At 35.5% G+C, this 23,049-nt stretch overlaps 4 protein-coding genes, 1 long non-coding RNA gene and 1 pseudogene across 7 annotated transcripts; 5 read left to right on the plus strand and 1 right to left on the minus strand.

The window, feature by feature from the left end:
* The first annotated feature begins 355 nt into the window (after positions 1–355).
* Positions 356–2,038, plus strand: LOC104709994 (uncharacterized). Its single transcript, XM_010426521.1, has 3 exons — positions 356–991; positions 1,080–1,823; positions 1,898–2,038. Exons 1-3 carry the CDS (start codon positions 356–358, stop codon positions 2,036–2,038), a joined length of 1,521 nt encoding a protein of 506 aa, XP_010424823.1.
* Positions 2,039–2,299: 261 nt separating this feature from the next.
* LOC104708959 (E3 ubiquitin-protein ligase HAKAI homolog) lies at positions 2,300–4,465 on the plus strand. Its single transcript, XM_010425613.3, has 4 exons — positions 2,300–2,803; positions 2,915–3,175; positions 3,268–3,326; positions 3,576–4,465. Exons 2-4 carry the CDS (start codon positions 2,921–2,923, stop codon positions 4,348–4,350), a joined length of 1,089 nt encoding a protein of 362 aa, XP_010423915.1. The 5' UTR covers positions 2,300–2,803; positions 2,915–2,920; the 3' UTR covers positions 4,351–4,465.
* A 5,394-nt stretch (positions 4,466–9,859) lies between these two features.
* On the plus strand, positions 9,860–11,961 carry LOC104708960 (protein OCTOPUS-like pseudogene; annotated as a pseudogene). Its single transcript, XR_015563824.1, has one exon. The product of XR_015563824.1 is annotated as a protein OCTOPUS-like pseudogene (transcript).
* Positions 11,962–11,980: 19 nt separating this feature from the next.
* On the plus strand, positions 11,981–15,170 carry LOC147940590 (uncharacterized). Its single transcript, XR_015563825.1, has 3 exons — positions 11,981–12,173; positions 12,782–12,866; positions 12,948–15,170. It is a non-coding gene; the product is annotated as an uncharacterized LOC147940590 (long non-coding RNA).
* LOC104708962 (protein NRT1/ PTR FAMILY 8.2) lies at positions 12,868–16,717 on the minus strand. 2 transcript variants are annotated; one of them, XM_010425615.3, is made up of 5 exons: positions 16,347–16,717; positions 15,608–15,751; positions 14,581–14,798; positions 13,925–14,475; positions 12,868–13,839 (listed from the first exon to the last, which is right to left on the minus strand). In XM_010425615.3, exons 2-5 carry the CDS (start codon positions 15,726–15,728, stop codon positions 13,008–13,010), a joined length of 1,722 nt encoding a protein of 573 aa, XP_010423917.1. In that variant the 5' UTR covers positions 15,729–15,751; positions 16,347–16,717; the 3' UTR covers positions 12,868–13,007. The 2 variants fall into 2 exon arrangements, with proteins under 2 accessions (XP_010423917.1, XP_010423918.1); XM_010425616.3 differs by having other exon boundaries at positions 15,608–15,728; positions 16,347–16,494.
* A 1,513-nt stretch (positions 16,718–18,230) lies between these two features.
* Positions 18,231–21,034, plus strand: LOC104708963 (laccase-10). The gene is made up of 6 exons (XM_010425617.2): positions 18,231–18,646; positions 18,919–19,070; positions 19,173–19,417; positions 19,510–19,638; positions 19,741–20,670; positions 20,763–21,034. Exons 1-6 carry the CDS (start codon positions 18,557–18,559, stop codon positions 20,891–20,893), a joined length of 1,677 nt encoding a protein of 558 aa, XP_010423919.2. The 5' UTR covers positions 18,231–18,556; the 3' UTR covers positions 20,894–21,034.
* Positions 21,035–23,049: the final 2,015 nt, after the last annotated feature.

Raw genomic sequence — 23,049 nt, forward strand, 5'->3', positions numbered from 1 at the left:
CAGTGAACGAGAAGCTCTAAAGGTTGTCTTTAATTGTGACTATTGTGTTTTGATGGCCCATCAATATTGTTCATTCAACGTTAGAGTTTACAAAAAAAGTTGTAAATTTAAATGCAGGTTATTCAGTATACAGTCATGGGGAAGCTCAAAAGGTTGGTTTATTTTTGTTCATGACTCTTGGATGTTGATGAATTGTTATTATTGTTCTCATTCAACATCAGACTTTAGACCCTCTATAAAATTGGAGTTGATGCTCCAATTACTAACGCGTTTCTTCTGTTTCTGAGTGCCATTGAAACGTTTTCTTCTCTATCTTGCTTTTTTTTTTTTTTTTCATCTAAAAAAATCTAAGCTAATGGCTAAAAATAGTGAGGAGCCAAAGTTTAGTTTGAGACTTATTGTTGATGAAGAGAGAAACAAGGTTGTTTTGGCTGAGGCTTGTAGGGATTTTGTTGATGTACTCTTCAGTCTTCTGACACTACCGATGGGAACTATTGTCAGATTGCTTGAGAACCATCGAAACTCTGAGCCAATAACTGTGGGTTGTTTCAACAATCTCTATAAAAGTGTTGTGGACATGGGCAGTGATAGTTTTGAGACTGAAGCTTGTAAGCAGATGCTCCTTTATCCGATGAGTGTGAGGGATGTTCAGAGCAAAAGGCTTAAAGTCAACATAAACCCTACTGAGAGCATCAAGTGTTTTAAGTGCCCTAGTTACTGTGAGTTGTACAGTAACTTCAACACCTCAAGATGTCGTTGCGGTAATTTAATGAGCAAGGAGATTGAATTAGAAAAGAAAGAACAAGTTGCTGGCTGGAGTCAAAGTGATGCTAATGGAGTATTTGTCAGTGGTAGGTGCTCATTCATCTTAACAGATGACTTGAAAGTAGCAGTCAAGTCAACTGAACTTGTCTTGGAGAAGCTCAAATCCGTAGGTTGTGCTGATGTTAATAAGCTTGGTGAAAGGCTTCTTGTTATCGGTTTGGAAGAGGTATGTTGCTCTTTTCTTCAAGCTGTTTCATCCATCACTGCTCTATTCGTTTGCCCTCTCACTATGTCTGAATTGAATCTTGGACCAGGTACTCACTCTGCTGGAATATATATTCTCCTCAAATGCTCCCTTGACAGACACTTTCTTGAACAAGCAAAGTCCACAAGGTGTGACGAAGATTTGCAAATCACTAAGTCCATGTTTGGAGAAGAAAGGAGAGGAAGCAGAACCTGGTAAGGTAGTAACTCTGAAAGCAATAGTGAGGAAGCAAGACGACATAGAGATTTTATTTGTTGAATGCGGAGAGGAATTTGTTGAGCTCCTCTTCTCTTTTCTGGTTGTCCCTTTGGAATCTGTATGGGAAATTTCTGGCAGCTCTATCTCTTTAGGTTGCATTGGAAACTTGTGTAGAAGTTTCAAGGAATTGACTGCTAATGAGGGGACTGAACTGTCAAACTCCATATGCACGCTTCCTTCTTTCTATAGTTTCCAAATGCAGTTGCCCGGTATCACTACTCAACAGCCTCCAGTATACTACCGCTACAGGCTCTATGACAATCAAATAAGGTATGGTTTGACTACAAATGGTAATCGAACTCCTAATTACCGCAAGGACAGAATAGTTCGAGCGGATTTGATGGATGCCAAATCCCCTGGCAGCGATAAGTCTACTCAATGTTACGGGTTCTTGAAGAAAGAGACAAAGTTTACCGTGTTAGATGATCTGACAATTACATCTATGAACTCATGCTCCACTATTTCCTTACTGAAGAAGTTGCAGAGTCACGCAGACGACCTAGAGGTGAAAGAAATCAGCATAAGCAATGCAGACGTACGCTTCTTCTGTGTACCCTTTTTGATCCTCTATACTTGATATAAACTTGACTGAAACTGTCTTTGAATTAGGCTTTGAATTTGTTAAGAGCTTCATTGGTGACATCCTCTGCATTGAGCACGGCTTTTTGGAGTTTGTTTGCTGAGAAAGTGAAAGAGGAGACTGATTTAGGGGACTCGGTTTCAAAGAAGGTGAAGGAAGAAGAGACTTGAAGAAATAATAAAGCTAGTGAGGATGATCTCCAAGTTGCTACTAATCCATTGTTAATTATGTTTTGCAAAATCTTCATTTATCTTCCTCATGTTTTTCTTATTAGTGGATTTCCAAGCTTTTTTTCTTTAGTTTCTTTGGTAAGACTTATAAAATTAAATAATTCATAAATTTTTTTAAATCGATGAGCTTAGATGCAAGCAAAAAACTTGCACATCTTTTTTGAGTTTAAAAATGCAAGGCTTTGAATAATGTTGATAGCTGCATTGGTGCAGGCCAGTTTGTGGAACCCCAACTTCGAAGGAAGTCAAAGGAAGAAACTTAAAAGAAACACAGCCAATGAATATCATTCTGAAGTTGCTACCGAAATATGTTTTTTATCATGTTTCGTTAGGAAGAATAAAACATATCAAGTTGGTTCAGTAGCTACTAACTAAGCTATGTTATATTGTGTGTAGTAAGGCTGAGATGTATTAAACCCATAACAAGTTTGTCTCAAAGTTATCAAAACAATGCATTCATTATAACAAAAGTTCCAGTTGGTATGAAAGGCTGAAAACTGCTACCCTCTTTCTATGTCAGAGGGTTCGTTCTCTCGCTATTTCTAATTTGTGAATAAATTTTATTAAAAAAAATAGATCAGAGTTGTATCGTCGTCTCCGTTGCCCAAACAAAAAAATTTTGCTTCGCCGTTTTCGCCGCCGGCGAAGATCCTTGAGAAGAACTGAAGTATAGAGATCTGAAATCCCAATCTCCGACTTAACTTGGTAAGTAGAGAAAATTTGGATGAATCCTCTTCTTTCTTTTGATTTGTATTTCTTAGGGATCCGTTCATGTGATTGTTTTTTTTTTTTTTGGGTTCCCTTGAGAAATTACAGCGAGCAATGCTTCAAATTCGTCTAAGGAGAGATTCGCCGACGGAGACTGGAAACGGAGCGAGACCTTCTCCGACGGAAACAGTGACTGTAGCCTGTCCCGACCATCTCGTCCTCGCTGATCTTCCTGTAGCCAAAGGAATCGGTTCCGTGACTCCCACCACCGTTCTTAAACCCGTCGGTCGCCGCTCACGCCGTCAGTTAGGCGAGAGGGTTCACTTCTGCGTCCGTTGCGATTTCCCCATTGCAATCTATGGTCGTCTGGTAAAACTTTAGTTTCTCCCCTCCCTATTGCTTTTGTGATTTGGCTAGGGTTTATATGTGATTGAAACTTTGTGTTGTTTGGTTTTTTGCAGATTCCTTGTGATCATGCCTTTTGTCTTGAATGTGCTCGTAGTGATTCCATCTGCTATCTGTAAGCATCTCTAACTTTGCTTTTAACAAAGAGCCATAGTTTGAAGTAGGCTTCAGGCTTGTGTTCTCGAATTGGGAAGTTGACAGACATGGAAGCGTTTCATTAGAAGCTTTTTGGTAGATAGATAACTTTAGATTGTTTGGTAATCCACAGAGCTGAGCTCCTTTTAGAGATTTACTAGGTGATGTGGTTATAGCTGAATTATCAAACTGAAAACTTGTTGTCTCGTGTGTGTGTGTTATTGGTCAGATGTGATGAACGGATTCAAAAGATTCAGACGATCAAGATGATGGAAGGAATCTTCATCTGTGCAGCTCCTCATTGTCTTAGGTCTTTCCTGAAGAAACTTGACTTTGAAGCTCATGTCCATGAACTCCACGGTAGCCTATTACAAGCTGATGCAGAGAAAGAAGATGGTAACGACTCAGATGTTCAGAGCACAAAGCAGCAGTCTTCAGCTTCTGAATCCACTTTGCGAGGTCCCTTAAGATCGCAGCAACAACAATCCCGTGAACAACCGTTACTTAACAGGTCGGCCTCTATGGCGAAATCACAATCTGGGTTTGCTCAAGTCCAGAATTTCCCTGCAGATACCGATAACTCTCGCCCTCCGGGATTCGAGACTGCTAGTCCTAAACCAGGAATCCGGTTCTCAGAGTACCCGCCTATGAATCTTATGCAACCGCCCAGCTTGCCCATTCCAATGAATCAAAACCCGGGTTTACCACAGCAGTTTGGTTTTCCATCTTATCCATCAGCCGATGGATCATCTCAACAGTTCTATAACGGTGCTCCTTATGAGTTGACAAGAACAGAGAGTGGCGGATCGGAACAAGGTTCATTGCTCGGGTATCCGCCTACACCAATGATGACTCCAAACTTCCAAGGATCTTATCCTCCTCCGTCATGGAATCCTGGAATGGCACCGCCTCAGACGACCCAGCAGGTTAATCGGGGTAGGGACGGTCAAAATTTTGGGTGGCAACAAGAGAACCGTGAGGGCTTTGGGCAGGAGTACGAGTAGACTAGTTTGAACTCTTTTATGTACTGTTAAACTCGTCCTTTGAAAGTTTCAAGTATTTTTGTGCTTCTAAAACGCTGTCGTATCTTGTTCTAACTTGTAATTTTATTAAACCCAATTTGAACCGTGCCAGAATCGATTCGGAAACCAAACTGGTTTGACTTGAACCAAATGTTCAGTCATCTGCATATCACATGTCTCATATCCCAAATGTATGAAGCCTAGAGATTTGTCATCTTTTTAAGTTTTGCTTTTTGTTTTGGCTTCAAGTATAATGGTCACAGAACAAGAGTTCACAGACTCTTTATTGGGAGTTTGCCAAAAAAAAAAAAAAAAAAAAAAAAAAGACTCTTTATTGGGATTCCTTCACTCTACATGTGTGTATTCAGCAACAAGTTTAAAAGTCTTCCAACACTTTTCTGTTGATAAAATGGTTATAGTCTACTAGGATCTAGTGAAATTTATTGATATAGAAAAAATGTGAATCATTAATGTATAAGTGTATCACTATGGGAAATTTGGTTTCAAATGGATTCTTTAATGATGAACCATAATGATACATCATACATAGCAATATTTGCAAGACACCATTATTTCACATTATGAGGTTGAAAGAAAACTGAGATCTAAAGAAACTTTTTCCCTTTGTTCAAAAAAAAAAAAAAAAAAACTTTTTCCCATGTTTTTATTAATTATTACGACCCCCGTATAAATTTCAAAATGTAAAAGCTAATCATTGTCGGAATTTTCATGATTAATAATCACCAATCATTATGACCAACCAAAAGATAAGTAATTTATATAACGTTAAAATGTATAGTATCAATTATCATATATGTAAATATCGGGATATAATTATTTTTTTTTTTATCCCTTTGATCACAATGTTTTTCTTTTTCTTTTTGGGTGGTCTGCTTAAAAGTTCCCTTTTCTAAATCATGAGATTAGAGTAAGTAAAGACTAAAAGAGCTTAATTAATTGATTGGTGAAAGTATTAAAAAAATCCCACATTAGTTGCATTGATTGCGTTGAGATTAATATGCATGACGGAAATATTTGCGTCACACGACATTTTGGATTAGAAAAAAAGGTTCACAACATAAAAATACTACGTGGGTGATAATTGGAACTCTCACACGTACGAAAAAATAATATGTATACACAAGGTTTGAATATATATATATTTCATGGTTTGTCAGGTTATAAAATGAAACTTGTTCTAAGTATATAAATGAAGTGTTCGGTTTTTATTAATTTATTGGAAAATGTTGTGAATATGGAGAATAAACTTCTCATAAAACAGGAGAGAATAGGGAGAGCAGACAACAAATAAGATTTGATAGCGTGAAAATTGCCTTTTTCTGCTTTTTCGTTGGCTCTTTAGGTTGGAATCTGTGAAAAGCCAAAGCATATCTTTTATATAAATTAGGTTTTGAATTCACCGTACGCGTCAGTTTATTTGATATATTGATGAAAATTATATATAATTGATAATAGTAATAAAATATTATTTTATAAAAATATTTAAAATAGTATTAAAAAAAAATTCAGATACACATTTTTAAAAAATATAAAAATCAGTTATGTTATAAAATCAAATCTGATAAAAAATTATGAATTTAACTCGACATCGAGGAGGCGAATCAAACTGATGACCTCACATATCCTAAACAATTTTTTTGACCACCAAAAAAACGGAACAATTTTATCATCATGAATTTAACTCGTTTTCATATTTAATTAATCGCTATGACCTATGTTTTCTTATTTTTTATTCCATGTTTTTTATTATTCATATTCTTTCTTGTCATTTTCATTATCAAATTTTGTGGTAATTGTCATCATTACTTTTACCGTCTGGTTCTTCGTTATACTATTTTTATTCTTCTTCCTCGTCAACTTCTTCACATTCTTCCACTGAAAAACATTTTTTTAGACTACTACACAAATTGTTAACCCATCAAACTCCAAGAACAAAATCATTTTTTTCTCATAAAAATAAAAAATAAGATAAAAACAAAAATTAATAAAAGAATATCAACTCATCTATAAAATCATACACAAAAATATATCTTACAACTCATAAGAAATAAAAAGCACAAACGTAGATAAATAAGATAATTTATGTATTACATCAATATTTTAAATTTTTAAAAGGTTTCGAAATATAAAATTTGAACCTTTTAAAAAGTTTCAATATTTATAATATTTTGAACTTTTAAAATTTTAAAATTATAATAATTAAAAACTTTTTAAAAGCTAAGAGCTTTTAAAAGTTTCAATATTTATAATATTTAAACTTTTAAAAAAATAAAATATTCTAATATATTTTTTGAAATTTTTTAAAGTTTTAGTTTGATCAAATAAAAAACTGGATTAAACCGAATAAAACTATTAAACTGGGACGCCTGATAAATCAAGCTTTTCTGCTTATTCGTTGTTGAAAGCTTATTAATCTTATTTATAATGGTTTTGAACCATTGTCTAAAAATTTTCTAGCCGATGTGGGATATTGTACATAGTTCTTTTATTTCCATAAATTTAAAATTTTATTTTTTCTAAAAAAATCTAGAAATTTAAAAAAATGTTAATGAATGACATGTCAAATCCTGATAGGATGTTTAAAATAATTCTTAATATACAAAATTCTGGAGATTTTAAAAAATGTTAATTAGTGACATGTCTAATCACAATTGGAGGTTTTAAATCCTATGTGGACGCTTTAGGAGCTTATAGCTTCTACTTTTTATTAGTATAGATGTAATTATAGTTTACTTACACATATGTCACTAAATTAATATATATCATCCATAGCGAAACCAAAAAAAATGGTAACTAAGCGGATGAAAATGAAATAAACGCACTTTATTAACATAAACAAACTAACGATATACCAAAAATAAGCAAAAATCAAATATTTCTCACAATATTTGATTAGAAAACGAAACTAATCTTCAATATACATATGTTTGTAAATATATAACACATACATTAAGAGACGAAACAAAATTAAATTAACTTGAATTTGGGACAGCTATTCGAAATCAGTATATCACGGACGAAATAATCTAACTAGCTCTTAGTCGATGTATACTTTTATGTTAGGGAAATTGGCAGCAATAACCAAAAAACAATCTTTAATTAAATGACTGACTATACTAACCATTACCCTATAATATACTCCTTCTGTCCCACAAAAATTGATGTTTTGGGATATTTTTTTTTTGTCCCACAAAAATTGATGTTTTGTAAATTTCAAGAAATAATCATTGAAAATATTTAAAATTTTGAATTGTTATTGGTTTAAAATTAAATAATATCTTTTTAGTCAAAGAAAAAAATATATTTAAACTCAGTAATCATTGTTTTCTTAAAATGTGTAAAAGATTATAAACATCAATCTTTTAGGGATAGAGGAAGTACCATGTATTTTCTATAATATTGACAATTTTGCACAATGTACATAATTAACAGTTACCACTCTTCCTCACGTGCTCTCTCCCTCTATATATATATATATACACATACACATATTCTCTCTTCTCCCCATTTTTCTTCCTTATCCTTTTCTTTACACCACCATGTCCTATAACCACCACTATCACCTTACTCTCATTACCACTATTATAAAATTATTTTATTAAATATGTTTCGAAAAATACTTATTTTTATAGATAAGATGATTAGAGTTTAGATTTTATAATCAAAACGAAATTATATGTCGGTTTGGTTTCACAAATGAGATGGTTAGGGTTTAGATTTTACAATTAGAATGAAATTATATGTCGGTTTGGATTAACAAATAAAATGGTTAGGGTTTAGATTTTACAAGTGGAACGAAATTATATGTCAGTTTGGGTTAACAAATGAGATGGTTAGGGTTTAGATTTTACAAGTAGAACGAAATTATATGTCGGTTTGGATTAACAAATGAGATGGTTAGGGTTTAGATTTTACAATTAGAACGAAATTATATGTCAGTTTGGGTTTACAAATGAGATGGTTAGAGTTTAGATTTTACAATTAGAATAAAATTATATGTCGGTTTGGATTTATTAATGAGCGGTTTAAGTTATTAATTTTATAATAATGTATACAGATTTTATTTTATTATTTTATAAGAAGGTGAATGAAGAGCTTTATCTCTAGGATTGAACCTTAGTATTGTTTATAGGTTTCATTATTTACTATTTAGTTTTATTCTATACTATATAGTTTTAATTTAAATAAATATTATTTTTATTTTTATTAATTCTTATCTGATTTTAAAAATTCAGATCATGTTATATAAATAAAAAAATCTATGTTTTTTTAAAAACTATTGCAAAATTAATTTAGTTATTTTTATAAGATTAAATTATGATTTAAAATGATGAGGGGTACAAACAATTTTGTTATGACATCAGCACACCTTCTTTCTTCTCCCCTACGTGTGTCTTTCACTGCTATCCTCTTTGGTCATTGTACATGGGTTGATGGTTACTCACTTAATTTATTTCATTAGATGACTATATTTTTCGCTCCTTTTGTTTTGTCATCACGCAAATTCACCCTTTATGTTAACCCATATACTACTAACCATTTTAGCTTAGCCGACATATAATATCCACTCGTAGTCACTTAATCAGCATTTGATATTTAATTTACATTCATTATATTATATTATAGCGCATGTTTGCTTTTTTTAAAGGAGCTTGAAACTTACGTTTTAAAAGCTATATACGACTTTGGGGTTAGGACCGGACAACGAAAGCCTCAGAATCCACTTTCGCCCCATAAGACAAAATTGTAAACGGTCAAAACACGATCATTTTATTTATTTCAGCTAAATTGTAAAGGGTCAAGATTGCGTCCTTGCTATAGAGAACATATATACTGCATTTAGGTATAGTATTGCGACAACCGCATGCAAATATTTACATTGATGCGAGATCGCGAGCCAATGTAAAGAAAAAGTTATTAAGAAAAAAAAAAACTAAATTGCGAATCAGCAGCACACGTGTTGTTGGATATTGTCAGCATTTATTATATTAATCAATAAATAAAACTTCTATATCTAAAACGTCTTGATAATTCATAATGTTATTGTGTAATATACGTTTTCATTAGAATTACTGTCACTATTCGAAAATCGAAATACACCAGTGTGCTAAAAATACCGACTTAACCATTTGTACACGTCCAAATTACATCCGTATTAAATTTTATTTTGTTGTTAATCAGAAAATATCATCACAGAGAGAAATATTAGGCATTAATGGACAATTTTTTTAAACAAACAATGTAGTATTTTTTGTTCTCAAAGAACAGAAAGATCAGAATGGCAGAGAGATCGATCAACCCATGAAAAAAAATCACAAATAACATTATTCATATAGTAAAATTGTCAGACTCAAATTGAACCTTTCTCATTTTTTATTATCATAAAAAATACTAAAACAATAGGGCAGATTTTTATCTGACACCTGCAAAACCCTTCCTTTTTTTTCCCAATGCCCATTTGTAATTTTCATTAAATATTTTTATGTTATTAATATTAATATGAATTTTTGGATTTTTCTATAATAATTAATTTTTGTTTTCACTTCATCTCCTTTCTCTTTCAATGTCCGTTGGTAACAGACGAAAGTTTCAGACATAACACACAAACACACTTCTCTAATATCTCTCTCTCTAAGCAATCAAGCAGACAAAGACAGTGATGATATAAAAGCCAGAGACAAAGGAGGATCACTCATCGTTTCATCTCATGAATCTCTCCGCCGACCAAGCTCCCGTCGCCGACGAAATAGCTCAGCCGGCTCAACCGCATCGCTTATCAACATCATGTGATCTCCACCCAGATGAACGTTTCTCCGGTTTCTGCCCTTCCTGTCTATGCGACCGCCTCTCCGTCTTAGATCACACCGCTGCTCAGCCGCCGTCTTCTTCCCGGAAACCTCCCACTATCTCCGCCGCGGCGCTGAAAGCTCTCTTCAAGCCCTCCTCCTCTAGTGCTACCGGTACCAACAATAACAACAACGCCTCCAATGGGAACGGTCGGGTCCGACCCGGTTTCTTCCCGGAGCTCCGGCGTACTAAGTCGTTCTCAGCGAAGAACAACGAGGGATTCTCCGGTGGGTTTGAGCCGCAACGTCGTTCTTGTGACGTCAGACTCCGTGACGAGCACAGACACATCCAAACCAAAGAAGCTGACACCGTCGGTAAAATCGAGGACGAGACTAGGAAGTCTAGCGTGAGTGAGACAGTTTTAGAAGTGAACGAAGAAGCTGAAATCGAGGAGGTAGAAGAAGAAGAACATGCTGGTCACTCTGAGATCGTGAAAGATTCCGACGAGATTGTAGAGGAAGAAGAGGAGGAACTGAAGCCAATGAAGGATCACATGGATCTCTACTCACAGACGAAGAAACCTTCTGTGAAAGATTTCGCCGGGAGTTTCTTCTCTGCGGCTTCTGTTTTCAGCAAGAAGCTTCAGAAATGGAGGCAGAAGCAAAAGTTTAAAAAGCCAACAAGCGGCGGAGGACGGCCACAGTCCGAGATCGGATATGGCCGGAGATCCAGCGACACTGATCCACGATTCTCTCTTGACGCCGGGAGATTCTCCGTCGATATCGGTCGGATTTCGATAGACGACTCTCGATACTCGATCGACGAGCCGAGAGCGTCGTGGGACGGTCATTTAATCGGCAGAACGACGGCGGCTAGGGTTCCTCCGCCGCCGTCGATGCTATCAGTTGTGGAAAACGCTCCGGTGAATGTAAATCGATCAGACATGCAAGAAGCGTCGATTAACAATGAATCGGATCCGATAATCATAATCCCAGGCGGATCAAATCAGACTCGAGACTACTACAATGAACCTCCGTCGTCACGGAGACGTAAGAGCCTCGACAGATCCAGTTCGATTAGAAAAATTGCGACGGAGCTAGACGATGTCAAATCGGTGTCAAATTCGAAGGTTTCACCGGCGATTACGTTAGATTCGAACTCCGTGGAAACAGAGGAGAACAGAGTGAATCATAATCAAAACGGTGAGAAGAAATCGAGACGGTGGGGGAAATGGAGCATTCTAGGGTTTATATACAGGAAAGGTGTTAATAACAAAGACGATGATGATGAAGAAGAAGAAGATAGGTATAGCAGATCGAATAGTGCCGGAATGGCGGAGAGGTCTTTATCGGAATCATGGCCGGAGATGAGGAACGGGGAAGGAGGAGCGAAGATGAGGAGGAGCAACAGCAATGTGAGCTGGCGAAGCTCCGGCGGAGGATCGGGGAGGAATAAGAGTTCGAGGTATTCGTCTAAGGATGGAGAGAACGGAATGTTGAGGTTTTATTTGACACCGAGCTGGAGAACAGGTGGTGGTGGTGGTAGTAGTGGCGGTGGCGGTGGTGGGTGGGAGAAGACGGCGGCGAGAGCTAATAGTCACGGCCACTCTATAGCGAGGAAGGTTATGAGGCTGTATTGACCAAATTGTCCCTCTTCTTTTTTTATTATTGGGATCTTTTGGTTTGTGGTTAATTTTGGGTTTATCTAAATTTTCATTGTGAATAAATTGGTTATCTACTTAACCGGAGTTAATCGGACCAAATTAGAAACGGGTTATTTTCGAAACTGTGATATACTGTATTATGCTCTCTCAAAACCTAAAGTACTCGGAAATTTTTTGGGCTATGCTCTCACTCCGCCGCCGTCTTCCACCACATCGTCCGACTTATGATTGGTTGGGTTCTTCGAGCTGATTCGGTTGCAAGAATGCAAGTACGAACCAGAAGAAGAAGAAAAAACAGATTGAGAAAAGGCTGGAATGTGGGTGATGATGCAATGTAAGTGTTTGACGAAATATCTGAGAGAAGGCAATGTATACTCTCTTGCCAGCTTAGCTTAAGTTTATCGAACAAGTAAATTAGTCGAGGCTCGAGATTAGTTAGGTGATATGTGTAGTCTCTGGCTAGCTGAGCTTGTTCTCTCTGTTTCTTAGCATCAAAAATCAAGCTGCATTAGTATCCTCTTCTCTTAATTTCAGCAACTAACTAACTCTGAGTTCGAGCCCTTACTCTGTGTATGTGTTATCAAGATTGAATCTTTAAGTAGCTTAAACAAACAACTCTGGTTTTCAAATAAAAATGGTTTTTGCGTGAGCAGCATAAGCATCTAAATGACACACATTGGTCTTGGTGGTTTGAGTAAACATCACTGGGATCTGTTGTGTCACGATGCAAAAGCAAATGTAAAAGTAGCTTGACGTATCAAGCCCAAGTGTTAAGTTTCAAACTTGGGTCTATTAATCAAGTTATATGATCTGATCTTTGTTGCCTCATTCTATTTGTTGCTGCCTTTTCCCTTTTGCTTTGCTTCTTCATTCTCTTTTTAAAATCAGCCAACTTTTGTGTTTTCATTGTCCACTGTCTTTACTCTGTTCAATCCTATGCAGGTTTTTTAAAAGCTTGCATCTGAGTCTCAGAGCGTTTGATCACAGATTCATCACTACTATTCTAGTTGCAATCAAAGAACTCAAGGTGGAACAAGAGAATCTATTCAAATTAATGCCTGTAAATATGTTTCAGTAAGACACAAGTACTAAAGACATTATCAAACAGGCGAGAAACCATGAAGAAGAAAAATTAAGACATTGCAGACGTCCTGGCGTTTATGTATCATCAAAGCGCATGCCCCGACGTTTTCTTGTAAGTGTACCATTTAGCAATCCAAAGGTAGACCAAGAAATTCAAGAAACTCAAACCAGCTAAAAGCCAAAAGAAGTAATCAAGATGACCACGGTTGAGATTTATAGCGATCCAGCCTGGTCTTCCACCTGATCTCGTGACATTAGTGACCACTGTCACCAGCAACGTGCTCAGGTAGTTCCCAAACGCAACCGTGGTGAGCGACAAAGCTGAGCAGAGACTCCTCATAGCATCAGGAGCTTGATCATAGAAGAACTCAAGCTGACCTATAAAAGTGAAAACCTCTGCGCAACCCACGAAAAAATACTGAGGCACTTGCCAGAATATCGTCATGGGGATAGTCTCTTCCTCGTAAAGATTGTGTGTTCGAACATAGCTTAACCTTATGACCTCGAGGATTCCCGCAGAGACCATAGAGAAGATAGAGACTACAAGTCCGATTCCCATCCGTTGAAGCTGTGTGAATCCGCGTTCGTGACCTGTGTATTTCCTGGCAAGGGGAACGATTAGCTGGTCATAGACAGGTGTCCAAAAGAGGACACTAAGCGTGTCGAATAAGGAGAGTGATGCGGAAGGGATTTTGAAGTTAGGTCCCATGTGTTGGTCCATTGTATTGCCTTGTAGTACAAACACAGTGCCCATTTGGCTATACACCGCAGCAAAGACAATCCCTGTTGCCCAAATCGGTAAGAGACGGATCAGTGCTTTGAGCTCTTCTACTTGTGTCACTGTGCATAGCTTCCATGAAGACGGAGCTGCTTCTTTGTTGTCACTCTCCGTCTCCACTGCTGCTTTATCAAAGAACCTGAAATGATTTCAAGTTGATTAAAAGTTAATCCAACAACAGGAATTACAGTTGGTTGACACTATAAACCAAGCTTGCGCCTTACGTTAATATTTTGGTGTGCTCGAGCTTACGGCTTCCTCGGATACTGCTTTCGGCGTCTTGGTTCTCATAAAGAAGAGATTTATCTTCAGGGACTCTCACTTTAGATTTCCTGCAAGAAGCCACAATGACTTGAAGCATTCTTGTGAGCGGACTTCCTCCTGGTTTCTGCAGCCTATAGAACTTGCTTCCGGCGAAGAAAAACACGACGGCGATAGCCATTGTGACGGTGGGAACACCTAAACCCCAACCCCAACCAACATTCATCTGAATCCAAACGAGAACAGAGGAAGCAATCATTGCACCGACGTTGATCACAAAGTAGAACCAGTTAAAGAAAGAGCTTTTAGACTCTTTCTCTTCTTCATCTGTATCATCAAACTGATCAGCACCAAAGGACGAGACACAAGGCTTGATACCTCCTGTCCCGAGTGCGATCAAGTAAAGTGCTATGAATGTAAGCGCGATTTGACCCCCGGTTGCATGACATGTGTCTCCGCTGCAGGTTGGCGTTAGACCAGGAACGGAAGCTGACATCGTCAATAGCGTCATTCCCTAAATACACACGAAAAAACAGAGCAAACAGTCTCAAGATTCTGTGTAATTTAGTTAAACAAAACCACTTGATTATATATTTGTTTTGTCATGTTTTAGAATTACGGCAATGTAGATGGCGACGAAGATAGCTATGGTCCAGTATCGGCCGAGATACGCATCGGCAACAAAAGCACCGATCAAAGGCGTAGCGTAACATGTTCCGGACCAGTTACTGACACTGGTGGAAGCAGTGACGTTTTCCATATTCATTTGTTTTTCGAGATAGTTCACGAGGTTAGTACTCATTCCATAGTAAGCCAATCTTTCACAGCACTCAGTACCTGCCAGTCAATCATAGAAACAATCAAATCAATGTCGGAAACAAAAACGTTTTGGTATAAGACCATATGCAACGGCGTACATTTGGCATGTCCCCCGGTATTTTTTGTTTTTAAATAAATCAAAAAAGGCAGCATCTGTGTGGGACGTTTCTTAATATGGGACGTTTTTCGCTGTGTCCTTTATTACACGTGGCAGCATCTGTGTGGTTGGTGTTGTTTGGGTTTTTTTTTTTTTTTTTGGTTTTTAATTTTATGGATTGAATAAAACTGTTTTTAATTTTTAATGTTTTAATTGTATGTTTTGTTTTTTTTTCAAGTTTTTGTAACTTTGTAATTTTCTTATGAACGGTTAAAAAAAGATTTGATTGAGCATATTTGGACTAACTTCGGACATCTTCCAGATAATGAAGATTAATTAAAAAAAATTCTATGAATTGAATAAAATGTTTGTTTTTATCTTTGATGTTTGTATGGTTTATGTTTTTTATCTTTCATGTTTTAATTGTATATTTTGTTTTTTTTCCAAGTTTTTGTAACTTTTTAATTTTTTTATGTTTTTAATGTCAATGTTAAATGATTTATTTAAATTAAAACTTTAATATGTTTTTATTTATTAATTTAAATAATTAATTTTTTAAATTAAAAATACTATTATTTTTTCCAGAGGACCAACTCTGAGGTACACCAATGTTCATACCACACTTAAGAAATTCTCAAAATAAGATTAATATATTTGAAGGACCAAAAATTGTCCTACACCAATACACATGCTCTAAGTTGCCTAAGAATCATAAGGTTTTGAAAGATACCGAGAATGAATCTGCAAGCTTTCCAGGTTCCTGTTGTCTTCTTGTTAGCTGGTTTCTTGTAAATGTCAAGAGTTCCATCTTGTGTGTATGTATCCATATCCATGTCCTCTCCCTTTGTCATCTTCGGTTTCAACAAGTTTCAGCCTGTTAGTAAAGAGAATCAAGAACAGATTACGAAAAAAAAACTAGAGAGAAACTGTGATCTGATTCATTGAAAACAATATCAGAGTCCCTAAAATACGCAAATTATGACTTCTGTGCCAAGTAAAATCTCTACACAATGATTATTTTTTAATACACCATCTGATTATATATGCAAACTCCACCAAGAAACAGAATTGAAGAACATGGATAATATATATTATGACCGTCATAATATATATTATCAACAAATATGACGATCATTAATCCGATATTAGCATAATATAATTAGTTTCGATCCTTTTTTTTTTTTTTTTTTTTGATCAAACAATTAGTTTCGATCCCTTACATGCATAATTACTAGGAAAACAAAAAAAAAACGCAAAACGCGTTGTAATCTCGACAAAAACATATACAACAAAATTCGTGGAGAAATCTACGGATCTGATAAATACGAGGAAAACATACTATCGCAAATTTCGTTTGAATGCAATATTTGTTCGATTTGTACAGAGGGAAGATAAAAAACAAAAATAAATAACAAACAGATCGATGATCTGTGTAATCTCGAATCCAGATAGAAAAAGATTTGTTTTACCCTCTTATCTCTTTGGCTATGGTCACCGATAGACGGTGGGCGGCGGAGGTGTTCTGCCGGGATTTTTGAACTAGACGGCTGAGGGAATATACACTTTGTGGTGGGGAGGTGGCTTGAGCGTTTTGTTTTGTAACCACTTGATGTGATGTGGATGTGGATGTGGGTATTTATAACGCACTTGGAATCTGGATAGTGAACAGAATCAGGTTTTGGTGTTTTTACCAGTTACGTCCCTGTATTTATTACGTTTTTCTCTATTTATTTGTGAAATTTTGACTAATCCTTTTGGTAAATGGGTTATTTTGTAATTTTTGTGATAAGATGTGGTGGGGATGCTGAATCCTATTTCTAGTAATGTAGCATTACAGATCGTGGTTGTGTAGGTTTTCAATTCAATTTATATATGTCAAAGAATAACAAATAAAACAAATTTTTACATAATTTATACCAAAAATGATCTACAAACGGATCAGTAATAACTTATGATATTTTCTGATGTGATTATGTCCAGATTCATTGAACGGTATCTTTAGATTCTTTACAGTTTTACACATCATAGAATTGAAATTTATTTCAAAAACTCCAGAAATAGCTGTTTCACATAATTTTAAAAATATCTAATACTACTTCGTCATCGTATTTTAGTTTTATCAGCTAAAACTAATTATTTTCTATCTTATCGAATCAGCTAAAAATTGTCTAAAAATTAATAAAGATTCAGTTTCACAAACTCTCAAGAGGTAAAACAAACCGTCCATCCACAAAAGAACTGTTATAATATCTCGATTAAATGTCTGGGATATGATAAACTTGTTCGAAAACTTAATACACACTCATTAGCTGTGGGACTATGATGTTACGTACAGATTGATTTCGACGATTGATTTGATGGTATCTAAATGAATTGGTAGCGCGCATTGCTTGATAAAGGTTGTAATGTTCGTTGAGAGAATCATATATGACGTTACAACCAAAATAGATATAACATGAGGGATCTTTTCGCAAAAAAATGTTTTCACTTCTTTCTATGTTATATTACTTACTTTTTTTTTTTTTTTTGGTCAACACTTTCTATGTTATATTACTATCCACGGATGATATTGTATTATCATGGATTTTATTTTTGGTAAAAAATATTATCACCAAGACTAAGACTGTTGAATGTTTGGTCAGCCAAAGTCAAGTCAATTAATAAATCTTAATGAAGTGAAGAATCTTTTTTATAAATTTAATAGGATCTTCAGTCTTGTATGAATTTTTGGCCTCAAGTATAGTTAAATGCTTTATATTTGTTCCCTTACTGACAAAATAGGATTAACTAACTAACTCCACTGATATTTTAAATTTCATTGAAAACGTCAATTCGATTCTGATTAGTCCTCCTAATACTGAAAATGATATATCTATCTATACGGATCAAACATTTAACCCACTGGTTTCTTCTACCCACAGAGAAAGAAAAAAACAATCGCACTCAAATATAGGTTGACTACTTTTAAATGTTGTTCGGTTATTGCTTCCAAACAAATATAATCATTTTATGTTAGATGTTATCTTCCAATCAGATTTCGTGAAAGGTAATTCTCAACCATTTTGTCCACATTATTTTCTTGGAATATAAGGGTTTAATTTAGATATTCATAGTTAGTTTATATTTGTTACGATAGATGTCATTCATTTTAAAATTATTATTATATTGATTATCGGTTGAAGAAACTGTTGTTTTTGACTAGAATATATTTACACATAATTTTACATAAATGTTTAGATGTGTTTCCAAATTTTATTAGCATTCGATTAGTGTGATTAATTAGAAACTATAGCAATGGATTTTTAATCATGATACAAAGGTATATATTTGATTTATTTTTCATGGTGCTACTTATGATAATTCTTGGTTCCAAGTTCCAACCCACAAACAAAGAGAAGCACACATATATATGATTATAACAAAAAAAAAAGTGACCAACCTACACTTAGGTTCCAACCCACAAACAAAGAGAAGAAACATATACTTTCCCTCTAAGCTTCGATCTTTAGTTTCACCAAACTGACGAAGCACAAGAACCCAACATTTTGCATCTTTATAAACCAAATGATCATGAATCATTTTCAATTCACAAAAGAAAGAGAGAAAGTAGAGAAATCAATACAACATCAAAAGAGGAAAGATTATAACAACTAAAGACAAAAGGGGCAAAGCTAGAGAAATGGGGTTTCCAATTCGAATTTTGGTTCTTTTCGCATTGCTCGCCTTTCCGGCATGTGTCCACGGTGCAATCCGCAAATACACATTCAACGTAAGTTTGATCTCATGAACGTTATTGCCATTCATGTTGGGTCCAAATTAAAAAAAACATGTAGGAGTTTTGGTGTGAATTTTTTTTTTTTTGAATAAAATGTAAAATTTATTCGAAAAAAACGTTTTACATCAGCATTTTACCTCAGCAGTTTGTTAAAACTATGTATTGAAAGAGTACTAAAACGTTATTAGCAATTTACATCAGCAGTTTTGGTGTGAATTTTAACAAATAAAGAGTACTAAAACGTTATTATCTAAATCTACGTACAGGTGGTAACGAAACAAGTAACGCGGCTTTGTTCGACGAAGCAGATCGTTACCGTTAATGGTAAGTTTCCCGGACCAACAATTTACGCTAATGAAGACGACACAGTTCTCGTTAACGTCGTTAACAACGTCAAGTATAACGTCTCTATCCATTGGTGAGCATGCCCTGAATTTTATTTAATTTTTTTTTTTAACTTTTATTCCCTAAAGTTTCAATTTTCTAAGCTTTAAAAATTTATTTTGTTTGTTTTTGTAAGGCATGGGATAAGACAATTAAGAACCGGTTGGGCTGACGGACCGGCTTACATAACTCAATGTCCAATTAAACCGGGTCACAGCTACGTGTACAATTTCACGGTCACGGGGCAACGTGGCACGCTCTGGTGGCATGCACATGTTCTCTGGCTCCGAGCTACGGTTCATGGTGCCATCGTGATTCTACCTAAACCGGGTTTACCTTACCCATTCCCTAAACCACACAGAGAAGAAGTCATCATACTAGGTATCTATTAATTAACAATCAGATCATTATGATTAAGCGTTAATTTTATAAAAAAGATAGGTTAACAATTTGAAATTCCCGGTTAATCATAGGTGAGTGGTGGAAATCTGATACCGAAATGGTTGTTAACGAAGCATTAAAATCCGGTTTAGCACCAAATGTCTCAGATGCTCATGTCATTAACGGTCATCCCGGTCTTGTTCCAAATTGTCCGTCGCAAGGTAAATTTATAAATTCGATTTTGAAGCAAACATACATATGTTTTGATTAAACTATACAATTATGATCTGAGATTATAATTTCGTTTTTGTTATAAAAAAAAGGTAATTTCAAATTAGCGGTGGAGAGCGGGAAAACGTACATGCTACGACTAATAAACGCAGCACTGAACGAAGAGCTCTTCTTTAAAATCGCCGGCCATCGTTTCACCGTCGTTGAAGTTGACGCTGTCTACGTCAAACCCTTCAACACCGACACGATCCTAATCGCTCCCGGTCAAACCACAACCGCCTTAGTCTCCGCTGCTCGTCCCTCCGGTCAATACCTAATCGCAGCCGCTCCTTTCCAAGATTCCGCCGTTGTTGCCGTTGACAACCGCACTGCAACCGCTACCGTTCATTACTCTGGCACTCTCTCTGCCACACCCACCAAAACTACTTCGCCGCCGCCTCAAAACGCTACTTCTGTTGCAAACTCGTTCGTTAATTCTCTTCGGAGTCTCAATTCAAACACGTATCCGGCTAACGTTCCGATCAACGTTGATCACGATCTGTTGTTTACCGTTGGGTTAGGAATCAACAGGTGTCACAGCTGTAAAGCCGGAAACTTCTCACGTGTCGTCGCGGCCATAAACAACATCACGTTCAAGATGCCTACAACAGCTTTGCTTGAAGCGCATTACTTTAACCTAACAGGAGTATACACAACCGATTTCCCTGGTAAACCGAGACGGTTTTTCGATTTTACCGGAAAACCGCCTTCGAATTTATCAACCATGAAGGCTACAAAGCTTTACAAGCTTCCATACAATTCGACAGTGCAAGTTGTTTTGCAAGATACCGGAAACGTGGCGCCGGAGAACCATCCGATTCATCTCCACGGGTTTAACTTCTTTGTGGTTGGTTTAGGAACTGGGAATTACAATTCCAAGAAAGATTCTAAGAAGTTTAATCTTGTTGATCCGGTGGAGAGGAACACCGTCGGCGTACCTTCTGGTGGTTGGGCGGCGATCAGATTCCGAGCAGATAATCCAGGTACATATTACATAGTAATATCCATAATTAATCAAATTGTTACAATGTATGAAAATGACTATTTGAATTAATATGTATCTATGTGGTGGCAGGGGTTTGGTTTATGCATTGCCATTTAGAGGTACACACAACATGGGGACTAAAGATGGCTTTCTTGGTTGAAAATGGTAAAGGCCCAAACCAATCAATTCTTCCTCCTCCAAGTGATCTTCCAAAATGTTGAAAACTTTATTATTATTTTTTGATGATTCGATCAATTCTTTTCTTTGACATTTTTAAAATTTGATATGTTTATGCTCAAGCAAAATTGTCAACAAAGTCATTGTATGATTGTGTTAGCTTTTAATGACAGGTTGAAAACAAACGTCTTTTTTTTTAACGCACCAACTTTTTTACAGCTGAAAAATTGAGTACTTTGTAAGTTTGTCCCAAATTTTAAACACTTATTGTTAATACATGCGGTAAATTCCCAATTAAAACAAAAAAAAGAAGTTCAAAACGTAATACCATACTGAAAGAACAAAACAAATTATCCGGATCAAAATTTTTGTAGAACTAATTTAAAGACAAGACTGAAGTTAGTGATCGGCTAGTTGGTAACACAGAATAACGCTTCTAACTTATGCAAATAATATTTCGAACTTAATATCAACTAAAGTTTAAAGAGAACGTGTCTACCAATGATACGATAAACTACATAAAAACAAAAGAAAAGAGTTTACTTTCTTTTCTTCCAAAAAGTCGTTATCAACACAGAATTCATCTGTCGTTGAATTCGATTGGGTGAGTGGTTGCAATGTCGTATTTTCAATTAATAAAAGAAAGAAAATAATACTCGTAATAAAATCGATAGAAATGAAATAAAATGAAGCAAGAGTAATAAATTTGACAGAAAAAGAAGTAATTTGCTAATTATAGTAAGAGAATCTTGCTAAATATGGTATCCAAAGAAAGAAGTCACTATCTGTCGAACAGAAATTTGTGTCTGCTACTAATCAGCAGATGACACTTACAGTTTTACGCTTCATCATGCATGTGAGCGACACTATGCGACTTTAAATTTTGTGTTGGATCCCTTTCATCCTGTCCCTACCACATTTTATCAACCCCTCTTGACTATGTGTATTAATATTATAATTCTTTTAAATTTTGTGTATAATTGAAATATCCAACTTTCCAAGTGATTTAAGTTTGGCTACCGAGGGAGAATCTAGATTAATGTATTGTAGATTAAGCCGTCTATCGTGATCCATTGGACCGTGTATTGCACATAGTTAGATATTTTTGTTAGGTATCATTACGAAAGACAAATTACATGAGTTTTACGACTGTTGGTTATAATAATTGGTTGCACTGCTTTATACTTTTACCAGTTTCATATTATATAATTTGGCTAGAAGTGGAGCTGTGGTACCGTCCACATGAGGTGCTGTGAGACATTAATATTATAAACTTTTAACGATATATGAAGCGCGCCCGACACTTACATTCTTCGTATTATCTTTACATGTACGAATACTATATGATTGACAAATACTAAATTGAAATACTATATGAAAATATTTTTGCTGGTTGGTTGACACCCACAGCTCTATTCCAAATTTTATATCTTTAAAGGTTATGTTCAGCACCTAACCCATTTATACAACGGTTCTAAAGTTTATGTTCATTTAAAAAATGAAGAAGTAATAATATATTGGATAGTACACCTTCGAACTCCTCGTTTTATTCGCATCTTTTCATTCGGCAAAGGAATCTAATATCCATAATGACAAAAAAAAATAGAGTCCATAGATTAGTTGGTCCAGTTAGTCAATCCCTAGTTAATATTGTGTGTATTGGTAATTTTATCAAATTTAAGTTTGGTTGGACAAAAACACTTATTACCATTTTCTTTATTTTCATGGTTTGTAATTTTATTAACATATAAAGTACAAATAGGCAATATATTTTTTTAATGATGTACTTACCGAACATCGTGTACCAAAATGACCATTAGGTTGAAATAAATTGACATTATTGGTGCCCACGAAATCTTGTGTCATTCCTATGATGATTTCGGCAAGATCAACCGAACCTTAATTTGACTGCTCTGATACATAACTAGCAAAGTAGACAACCATGATTTCGTCAATTAAGTTTTTTTTGAACGCCGCCTAAAGTATCTTTTTGTTGCCCACTTTGAGCCCATCGACCATTGAAGGAATGAACCTTTCACAATCTGCTGGCAAACATGACGAATTCTTTGTTCATTTCAAAGGATTATTTAATAGTTTATATTACATAAATACGTTTTTTCAAAATTTGTACAAAATTATAAAAAAAAAATCTTTTAATTATGGTTTTATAGCTTTCTTAGTTCCTTCAATAGTTTTTCTA

This window comes from Camelina sativa, chromosome 8, assembly GCF_030686135.1.
Source record: "Camelina sativa cultivar CO46 ecotype springtype chromosome 8, ASM3068613v1".
Lineage (NCBI taxonomy): Eukaryota > Viridiplantae > Streptophyta > Magnoliopsida > Brassicales > Brassicaceae > Camelina > Camelina sativa.

Excerpts from the sequence above, each read along its gene's own strand:
- LOC104708959 (XM_010425613.3), top strand. The coding sequence starts at position 2,921 with ATGCTTCAAATTCGTCTAAGGAGAGATTCGCCGACGGAGACTGGAAAC. Across the intron at positions 3,176-3,267 it reads TTGCAATCTATGGTCGTCTG|ATTCCTTGTGATCATGCCTT; the intron begins GTAAAACTTTAG and ends GGTTTTTTGCAG. Across the intron at positions 3,327-3,575 it reads AGTGATTCCATCTGCTATCT|ATGTGATGAACGGATTCAAA; the intron begins GTAAGCATCTCT and ends GTTATTGGTCAG.
- LOC104708962 (XM_010425615.3), bottom strand. The coding sequence starts at position 15,728 with ATGACAAAGGGAGAGGACATGGATATGGATACATACACACAAGATGGA. Across the intron at positions 14,799-15,607 it reads AGCTTGCAGATTCATTCTCG|GTACTGAGTGCTGTGAAAGA; the intron begins GTATCTTTCAAA and ends ATTGACTGGCAG. Across the intron at positions 13,840-13,924 it reads GAGCACACCAAAATATTAAC|GTTCTTTGATAAAGCAGCAG; the intron begins GTAAGGCGCAAG and ends AAATCATTTCAG.
- LOC104708963 (XM_010425617.2), top strand. The coding sequence starts at position 18,557 with ATGGGGTTTCCAATTCGAATTTTGGTTCTTTTCGCATTGCTCGCCTTT. Across the intron at positions 19,639-19,740 it reads TCCAAATTGTCCGTCGCAAG|GTAATTTCAAATTAGCGGTG; the intron begins GTAAATTTATAA and ends TATAAAAAAAAG. Across the intron at positions 20,671-20,762 it reads ATTCCGAGCAGATAATCCAG|GGGTTTGGTTTATGCATTGC; the intron begins GTACATATTACA and ends ATGTGGTGGCAG.
- LOC104709994 (XM_010426521.1), top strand. The coding sequence starts at position 356 with ATGGCTAAAAATAGTGAGGAGCCAAAGTTTAGTTTGAGACTTATTGTT. Across the intron at positions 992-1,079 it reads TTGTTATCGGTTTGGAAGAG|GTACTCACTCTGCTGGAATA; the intron begins GTATGTTGCTCT and ends ATCTTGGACCAG. Across the intron at positions 1,824-1,897 it reads TCAGCATAAGCAATGCAGAC|GCTTTGAATTTGTTAAGAGC; the intron begins GTACGCTTCTTC and ends TCTTTGAATTAG.